The sequence below is a fragment of the Amphibalanus amphitrite genome, unplaced genomic scaffold (genome assembly GCF_019059575.1).
Source record: "Amphibalanus amphitrite isolate SeventyFive unplaced genomic scaffold, NRLGWU_Aamphi_draft 000404F_arrow, whole genome shotgun sequence".
Classification (NCBI taxonomy): Eukaryota; Metazoa; Arthropoda; class Thecostraca; order Balanomorpha; family Balanidae; genus Amphibalanus; species Amphibalanus amphitrite.
Window position 1 is genome coordinate 510,479 of NW_024881898.1, and position 10,164 is coordinate 520,642.

General features: G+C 52.4%; 1 protein-coding gene across 5 annotated transcripts in view; it reads left to right on the forward strand.

Annotated features, from left to right (window-relative positions):
• The window catches only part of LOC122390657 (zinc finger protein ZPR1-like), a 47,679-nt gene extending 40,707 nt beyond the window's left edge, over positions 1 to 6,972 (forward strand). For all 5 annotated transcript variants that reach the window (XM_043383808.1, XM_043383807.1, XM_043383805.1 and 2 more), the window contains exon 11: positions 6,692 to 6,972. In XM_043383808.1, the coding sequence (XP_043239743.1) occupies positions 6,692 to 6,805 (114 nt within the window). In that variant the 3' untranslated portion in view covers positions 6,806 to 6,972. The remainder of the gene's footprint in view (positions 1 to 6,691) is intronic.
• The last annotated feature ends 3,192 nt before the right edge of the window (positions 6,973 to 10,164 follow it).

Consider the following 10,164-nt stretch of genomic DNA (forward strand, 5'->3'; position numbering starts at 1 on the left):
TTGACCCTCGCCCGTATTGGTGTTTTTCCAGCCGCGAACGTATAAGGTATAACCCCTTGCCGTTTCGCTCCTGATCAAGCTAGAGCTTCGCAGAAAAAACGAGCGTGTTGCCCGTGACGAGAGGAAGCCGATGATACCCAATTTTAAGGTCCTTGGTCATCGGTTGACCTTCCAGGTCAGGTCAATGACCCAAAAGGCGGGAAAATTGGGACCTGTTAGATTAGAACGTCGTAGTGTGGCTGCTATGGGGTTTTTCGGGGTGCTGATCACGAATATCATGCTAGTTTTGATCACAGATGATGTCTTCATTCATTTAGGTCGGGTCAGGTCAGGTCAGGTCAACCAGTAGAGGTCCTGCCGGGTATTTGTAGTAGGTGTCAACCGCCTCTGACAGCCTCGTAACATGTTACGAAGGCACCAAAACTACTTTGTAAACGTTCATGTGGTTGCTAAATTCGAATTCAGCTCGAAAAACTGGCCTAGAAACATGTCAAACTCGAAAAAGTGAACCGAGGTCACCAAAGGTCAATGACCTGACCTGACCTTCAGTTGACCTTGACACTCACCCTAATGCATGGGGGCAACATCATATCACATGTTTGAACGCTTGAAACCACGAAAAGACTGCAAACGCGCTGCTAATGCGAGCCGACATACGCTGAATCGCGGTTCCGGCCAAACATGGTCTCGAAAAGTAGGTCACAGGTCAAAGGTTATTTGCGTCAGGGTCATGGAATTTTCAGGGTAGGTGTAAAATTGATCAACGCGAGGGTACTAAAGGTTACGTCGTGATCGGCCGCTTTTTACGCGAGTTATTCGCGAAAAAACGAGGGGAGTCCGTTCGACCCCCCCCCCCCCCCCAAAGGGCGAGGGACGAGGGTTAACTCACAGTCCGAACTTCGAACAAGTTCGGTCTTGTTTGAGAATTTGTCGGAGCATCACCTAAATCTAGTAGAGATGATGGAGGGAAACTAGGCTTTTAAGGAGGGAAGGGAGTCGGTGACGGTCAGGGGCACTACAAGCAGAGCAGTCATAAGCTGGTGACAGGGCTGACATACCATGTTTTGATAGCATGACTGAAACAGACTTTTTGGGTAGCCAGGAAATCGCATGCGAGAGCCTATTGAAATTCTTACATCGGCCTTTATATGCACCAGTCGTATACAGGTGCGGGATTTGGCATACGATTTCCAGACAATCGAAAGACTGTTTGGAGCCAACGAAGGAAGGAATGAGTGAGTACTAAGTTAAAGGCATTAATTTGGTTCAAAATGATGATGCAGATAACTTAGTTATTTAAATCTAAATATCTTATGACGAGAGCGATTGGCATTTTAGGTATGCAGTGTTATTCATTGAAAACAGGTTGGAGCGTTTAAGTCTTTAATTTAGTGGTCGCCGCTTACTAATCATGCGGCATACACGCCGCACATAACCGCCAAAGCCGCAACACAACTTAGATTTCGAAGTAAGCATTTAGTCTCACCCGACTGGCTGGCGCCGGTGGTTAGGCTATTCGCCGCTAGATGGCAGTAGCTGTACGCCGCCTGAACTGATGCTGTGCCGCACAACATGCCACACTTCGCACGGGCCGGGCGGAGTGCTTGTGGCCGGTATCGGTATTGAAAAGCTCCAATCAGCCATGGTTCATGAGGAGTTTGATCGATCCTCTTGTTCTTTGCTATATAGTTTCTCCTGGCTATCTGTCCGGTACCGACGTCTTCATTTTTCCGTCGCAGCTTATCTCACAGCTATCTGAATTACCGCGACGTTTCATAGTGGACGTCATGAGGTGGTCTTATTTGGACGTCTGTCACTCAGTTGTGCGCCCGTATGGTCACGCTGCATCCCCTCTCCACTCTCACTCTCCCTTCCCCGTCCCCAGCTCAGTCATGGCCCTCGCTGTGCTGCCCGTGGCAGTGCAATGACACCCTTCCTCGCTTTCTCACTTACCTCCCCTCCCCTCCTCGGGGTCACCTACGGTCCACACTGCCCGCGGCAGTGACAGCCGTACCAGCACGTGCCGCGGGCCGGCCCTTTGTGACGTCATTCTCTCTCACTATTAGACGCCGTGTATATATATGTGTGCGTGGGGGGAGGGGGGGGGTCGTGTCGTGCAGGCCCTGTCGTGGCTACACACCGATCGAGCTGATTGGGAGACGGCCCTGGTACGACGCCCGAGGCCAGCCCCGACCCGGCCCGAGCGGGTGTTTATGTGCACGGTGCTGGTGTAATCGTCTGTGTGCACGGCGCCGGTGAAATCGGCTCACCCGTGTGTCGGTATGGTGTGTGTGTGCCGTTCGTGTACAGGCGTCTGAAACAGGACTAGCCAGACGAATTTGACACCATTCTAACCGTTTTCTGTTCAGGCAAGTCTCTCTATATACGCCGTTGGCTTGCAAGCGAAAGAATGGCTGTGCAGGCATATACATATGAACGAGCATAATGTATATCCCAATACGTGATAAATGGGGAGGCAGGAAGCTGATTTTTGACATGTTTTCACTTAACGATTGCTGTTTTCTGATAACCTGATCGAGCTGCTGACATTTACCTGCTGAGCGAAGTGCGAGGGTACAGAGCAGGGCTGTTCGTTATATGCTCAATTGTTTGCACTTGGCTTATACACTGTATTCAGGCTATGGAATTAAACACCAATATAACAACTCTCCCGAACTGAAGCAATTTGCTGAGGCGGGTTCATTAGTCGCGTGAGCGATGTGCTCTTAGCTCAAGAGAGATAACCAGAATTTCGCTAAGGCTCGCGATCAACGTGCTCGTTATCATATTCCACTGACTTGGAGTAACGAGTTGCACGACTTGCACCTTGGTGCGGTGTGTGGAACCGGCTCTTACACTACGCAGGAAGCGTACCTTCAACAAGTATCAACTGAATGGAACCTATAGACTCCTGTTTACCTATATCACTGATTGGAACCACAGCTCGCTTTGATTTCGCGAAAATGAACGGTTTCTGTCCAGCTTATTATAATACATTGGCATTCATGGCACAACGCACATTTATGTGACAAACTTTGAGGTTCAGTTGTATTGTGCCATAAAATTTACAGCTTACATTCTATTGTAGTTAATATCCGATAGTGGAATTCGGCTCTCGCACCGAACCAAGAGATAAAACTAGGACGTGTCCCCGCAACTGAACACGTTTGGCCCGTCTCAATGGCCATTTTGGTGTGAGTTCGGCTCCCGTTACTGATTGCAGCCATCCCTGACCGGAGTTGGGGATGGAGCGCCAAGTTGGCCCGCACCGGCCCGTCACCAGAGGCTACACTGCTCGCTAGCCCGTTCCGAACGTGGATTGGTCCTTAAATTCATTGGAATAATGTGGAGTATTTTTTCAATGCTTAAATTACACCAGCAAAGGTCTGCCTTGAGATATGATTATCATGACCAGTGTTATTCCTTTGTACTTCTCTGTATTTTTTTCTGTTGTGCTATTCATATACGGACTATCGTGCTTCTATTAGGTTATGTGGCTGTGATTACAGGTCGTCGGCGTGGGTCTATTGACCATCGTGAGCACCTATTTCTGTGGCCGACATGAAGCCCCCTGGGACCTCGGGCCACGTGACTGCGGATTGGCCGCCGCCCCAAGACATACCTCTGAGTCACACATTAGCACGTGATCCTATTGACTCGGTGTACAATATTCACCGTAAGTTGACTGAGCGTGATTAATGTGACCGATGTCGGATTCGCCAGTGACACTAATGAACCACTTCGATGGAGGGATACCGCAGATCGTGCAATGCAGAGAATTATTTCGCAGGTACGGGGAAAATCGGTACGATAGGGCTACTTGGCCCACAGTGGAAGCACAGATGACAGATTAGTGTTTTCGAAACACTGAAGTGCATGCATCGATGCGCCTTACGTTTGATATGCTTAGTAGGGTTTTAATCTTAGCACACTTGGGATGGTTTGCAAAATCGGGAACGTCGTCCATCGGGACGTTATGTACGATATGATCGTAAATCAACGGTAGACGCTCCTTAGACGTTCCTCCATATTCGCTACATTTTGCGATACGGGAGCTATGGAATCGTTGTGACTGTGAGCCGGTCATTGGCCATGTGTGCCAATCAGACTGAGTGTCTGCAAGTATGGATTTATCGGGGTATATGGGGCGCTACTTCAGAAGCATTCATGCCAAGTGCTTTTCATATCACATCGACTGTTTCCTCCCCTATTGCACACTGAATGGTGAGAGGCTAGGCACTGGCAATTATTGCTCCTGGACGTTTTATCGTGAATATCTTTTTTTATGTAAAATTGCTTCATTTGTAAGAGTGTGGCCCTGTACTGTGGGCATTCCTTATTGACCCACGATATTGGAAGGGCTGCCAAGTGAATGGCCCATCACAGGCACATGTTGCCTATCTTACCGACGTGAATATTTACATTATTCTCACCTTCTTATTGCCAGGGAATGAGCCCCTTGACCGACCCCCGCCACCCTCAGCCTTTCACTCCTTCCCCCGGTGCGCCCCCAGGGTCCGACCCCTGACGTCAGCAGTGCCCGCTCGGCGTGTGTTGGGTGACGCGGCTGGCAGTGAGGGCACCTTGTCTCGGGCACGGTGGGGCACCATCGGTCAGCGCTGCCACTCGTGGCGGCCCGGCCCGCCCAATACGTGACCGCCGCCATTATCGGCACGGAGCCCGGCGCGCAGTGGATGGCCTTTTTGCTGATGTGATCCGTTTTCGCCGCTCCTACCTGGGTGTCAGGGTGGTGGGCTTATGGGCCGGAGGAATAGTGCAATGTGCACATGTATACTGCATCAGTGAGCTTTCATCTGACGGCTATGGGCCTAGTTCATCTTGTTGTTTGCGAGTCATACTTCCCACTTTCCAGTCGGCGGCCGTTCGGGTCGTACCAGCCTAGCTGTAACCCAGTAGGAGGCACTGGGAGCAGACCTCCAGGAGCTGCTCCCAGTTCACTGCTCTCCCAAGTCCGCCCCGCCGGCCCCACTGTGTTTTAGCCGCGGTCTGGTACTGCCACCGCTCGGCGCAAACAGCACCATTGCGGCGCGGTACTGCGGTGGATTAGGGGATTTCACCTCCGGCCCGACCCGGCAGCCGGTCTGTTTTGCCGCCGGCAGTGATGAAAGGTAGCGCCTTATTGCGGCAGACGCGGCGCACTGCCGTCCAGTGAGCGGTCAATGGGCGCGCCCCACCGTACTCGGGTGATTGCTTTCAATTTGCGTCGGTATTGTAGTGCGCGCCTTTTTTTGCGGAGAGCCGCTAGGACGGTAGCGGTGACGGCGAGTCGTGATCGCCGCGACGTCGGCTCGTTTGCGTCTGATACGCCGCGCTGGTAGACGGTATTGGTGCTGTTCGCTCTCTGAAGGTAGCATTCTCCAGGGAGGTGCTGTTGCTGGTCCTGCGGTCTGCTGTCTTTCTGCCTTCAGTCGTGGCTGACAGTTCAAGTCGCTATGCTTTACTTGTTGTTATACCAATCTACTAGTGGAATAGTTTTAATAATAAATCATACCTGTGGTATTTTCGGAAGGTTTTCTATACATAGGACATTTTCGGAATGGTCTTCGCAGTTCTTCTTTTGTGCCTTCAATACACCCACGTATTTTTACGAAATGACCAGTGGAATCGCACCACTCTCAGCCTGGCTTTCTGTATATTCCGTCTTCGTGCCCTCCTTTCGACCACGGCCGTGAGTCTCCGCCTCCCAATCCGGTTATCCCTGACGGCCACTCGGACAAGTAATGTCGTCGTTGGCCGGCGCCGTGCGCCGATTTCGCCGCCGCCTGGGCGCGATGTTTGTGCGACTCCCGTGACGGATATCCCCGTCAGCGCGCTCAGGAGTCGCCGGCGGGGCGGGGGTGGACCGTGTCCGTCCACCTCTCCGTCCGGCTGACCGGCAGCGCGCGGGACATTTGTTTTCATAGCGTGGGCGTCGGCGGCGGCTCGGCCGGTCCGCTGGGGCCGGTCGCTGCCGCGGCCCGACCTGGTGTGGGGGTCTGTTGCTAACGCCGGCTGACCGGACAACTATGGTGTAGGACGAGCTCTGCGGACGGCCGGAGACCGAAGGGAGCTAACTGGGTGACATTTGGGAGAACTGTGGGCGAGGAACCGCCCACTGCCGGTCGGAGAATGTCACGGCTTGTGTTGTGTTCGCCGCACAAAACGGGTATTGAACGGACTGATATCCGCAACACGTTCTCAGATATGGAGTGGCTTGTTATCTGCAGATTCAACTTTTTATAAACCAATGACATTCGATTCTGAGACGCTGTCCTAGCTACCGCAATAATCTCACGATTCAAATGGAGATACCGGATGTTTGTGCAGTAAAATCTTTGGTGCAACATGTCTAGATGTAAAATGAACGTTTTGCTTTCTTAGAAAAAAAATATACTCCTTGTAACGGCTATATGAATTATAACCCTGTCTGTGACACTGTGACTGTAACTTTGTATCGTGCCTTAACCTGACCCCTTATTTCACCCACCTTGACCCATGTGACCTTGTGAAGCGACCTGTGCCGCTGTTTGACCCCGGTGTCAACCTGTGATTCATTTTGACCCCGGTGTTACCTTGTGACCCCGTTTACCCGGTATTACTATTTGCCCCCGTTTGACCCCAGTGTGACCCTCTATGACTTCATTTAACCGTTGTGGCTCCGTTTGACCCCGGCGTTACCCTGTGCCCACAGAGCGTCACAGCGCCGGAGCCGGACCCCAACCTCACCATTGAGGAGTACGAGCGCACCTTTGAACAGAACGAGGAGCTGGGTCTCAACGACATGAAGGTGGAAAACTACTCGTGATGGTGACGACCGCCTCTCAAGACAGAGAGCGGAGAGGTGGGGGTGTATGGGAACGGGAAGGGAGGGAGAGGGGGAGGGGAGTGACATAACCTGTGATGTGGCCTCCGCCACCACTAGCAATGTCTCGTCACTACTGACACATTGGGAATAAACAACTGGGTCGTTTCTTTCTACATCTATTGTCAGCAGTGCGTGTGTGGCAGCAGAGAAGTTGGTAACGACCAACTGACCGTAAAAAACCTGTCAATCACACCAGACAGAAAACAATGTAAAATGTTGCCTGAGCGAGATTGCGCCACTCTGACTGCATAAATGCACACATACTTGTTCACACCAAGTGCAAGCAATATGAATAAATCTTAGTCAACTCAACATGATGTCTGAAACAAATACAAATACGTACGCATAATGCCAGGATTAAATCAGTTTTCCATTAACCAAGGGCGATTAGATTATACACAAACTTAATCAGCGCACATGACTAGAAAAATAGGAACGTACTCTTTCCAGGTAGGTACGCCGAGCAACACAATGTCCAACTTTCTCCAGACGCGTTAGCAGTTCGGGTCACATGCAGCATTCGCATGCGGGGGACCCTGCCAGGGGAAAAGGCATGGGTTAACGACACGTAGAACGCCGCAACATGGCTCCCCAAATTTGTGTAACACAAATTTCGTGCTATCTCACTCTTACAATCTAGAAACCAAAATTAATCAATAGGGGACTTCCCGAGATGCCAAGCTTATTTGGCCTTATGATCTAATGTAACAGCAAATATCGTCCGACGTCCGCACTCTGCGGCACACTGGCGTTTCACACGCTCGTCTCGTCTCCGTCACACCGCTAGATGTCGGAGCATCGACCGCACTAGTTCTATTACGGTCGCCGTACGCTGCTACGAGTACCACTAAGGTCACCGCTCGATCGGTGCCGTCGCCTTTCTCACACATGGCCGACCTTACACATTCGGCACTTGTCAGTTACTGGGAGTTCTCGCTCCCCGACTGGGAATCATCCCGGTCGCCAATCAGTAGAATCACACGATTCACTGGTCGATCGTAGTTCGTAGAACCGATCCGCACGCACACCTTGCGGACCAGGCCGTCTCCGCTCGGATACACACTGGTGATGCGGCCGAGCGGCCACCGCGAGCGCGGCTCGTCGTCGTCGATGACGGCGACGATGTCTCCAGGCTGCAGATTTGGGTACCGATGAACCCATTTCTGCCGCTCCTGCAGGGTCGGCAGGAACTCCCGTCTCCAGCGCCGCCAGAATTGGTCCGCCAGAAATTGGACACGCCTCCAGCGCTGACGCACGTAGAGATCGGATTGGGAGAAACTACCGGGATAAGGTACTGCTACTCTACTTTTCAGTGTTAGTATTTGATTGGGGCTGAGGGGCAGGAGCGTATCGTCCGACGCTCCGCTGAAGTACGAGATCGGACGACTGTTGACGATCGCCTCGCACTCCACCAGCAACGTCCGGTAGCTCGTCGTCCATCGTGTGGCCATGGGCCACGATGAGGGGAGTTAGAACTGACCTCACGCTCCTGATCATGCGCTCCCAAACTCCTCCCATGGCGCTTGCCTGTGGCACGTTGAATTTGAACTCGAACCAGTCACAATCTTTCTTGAGCAGCTCTCCTCTGATTCGGATGTGGTCGTCCTCCTTCAGCGCCTCCTCCAACATGTTCTTGCCTCCGACGAAGTTCGTCCCGTTGTCGCAGAACAGCTTCCGAACGGGACCCCTTCGACAGACGAGGCGCCGAAACGCGTTCAGGAAGGAATCTGCTGAGAGGGAACAGACGGTCTCAAGGTGGATGGCACGGGATGCCAGGCAGCTGAAGAGGATACCCCAGCGCTTCACTTGGCTCCTCCGCTCCTTGACATAGAAAGGTCCGAAACAATCGACCGCGCAATGGCTGAAAGGCTCCACCGGCTCAGTCCTCTCAAGTGGCAGATCCGCCATCTTCTGCATCCGTGGACTTCCGCGAAGTTTCTTGCACGTGACGCAGCCTAGAATGTAGCTGCTTACCGCGCGGCGACCACCAATGACCCAATATCCGGCCGCACGGAGCTCGTTGAGTGTCGTACCACGCCCACCGTGGCACGTGTTTTCGTGGCACGCCTTCACGATCAGCTCGGTCACGTGAATCTTTCTTGGGAGGATCACCGGGTGGGCAACCTCCTTTGACAGCGTGCTGTTCTTCATGCGCCCTCCGACACAAATCAGTCCGTCCTCTCGGAGGAACGGATCCAGTCTGTAGATCGGGCTTTTGCGTTTTATAAACTTGTCTTTGCCCGTGATTCTGTTCTTGGCTGCCTTCTCTTTGGCATTTTCTTCGCGTCCACATTCTTCGTAGTTTCCTTCTTGTTGCTGTGACGTCAGCAGGCTCAGCTCTTCTGTGAACGCTTCTTTCTGAACAGATTTCAAAATCGCTTGTTCTGCTCGCATCAGGTCGTCTACGGTCATTCGTTCGACCGGCACGTACGATCTGACGTCCGTCGTGCCTCGATTCTGACTTGGTTTGCTGGCCAAGATGGTCATATAACGCCGACACAAGGCTACCGACTTCTTTGCTCGGTGCCAGCTGGAGAAGTAGCCGAGGCGCTTCGCGAGCGAGTGGTCTCCACTGGATATCGGGGGCACGTCGTCATCTTCACCGGATACAACTCTCTGTTCTTCGTCGAGCTCGCCATTTGGTTTGGTTGCATCCCCCTCACATTTTCCTTTGGCGTCACCTTCAGTGTCTCCTCGTTTCGCCCCCTGGGAGATCCTTCCCTCGTCGTCTTCACAGGACTTCAAGACCGTGGTTCGGTATGAAGAACGTTTCACTTCTGAATCGTCGTTTGGGACGATGAACTCCTGCTCTGTATCGGGGATGTTGACATCTGCTGTAAGCAGTTCTGGACCATGCCACCACAGGTTGCTGGTGAGCAGTTCTCTCGCGCCGACTCCTCGGGAGGCTAAATCCGCTGGATTGTTCTTTGACTCGATGTAATGCCACTGCCGAGGCTCTGTGTGCTGTCGGATGTATTGGACCCTGTTGGCTACAAACACGTGAAATCGCTTCGCGTCGTTGCGAATGTAGCCGAGAACTGCGCGGCTGTCAGACCAGAAGTATTCCTCATAGTCCCGGATTGACAGCTCGCTTCTGAGAAAGCAGCTTACTTGTACAGAAATAACGGCACCAACCAGCTCAAGTCTCGGGATGGTGACCGCTCTCACGGGTGTGACTCTGGACTTCGCCATTATCAGCGAGCTGGCGATCCTGTCGTCCTTGAAGACGGTCCTGAGGTACGAGCACTGGCCGCATCCATCGTAGCTCGCGTCCGAGAAGTGATGCACTTCGTACTTCT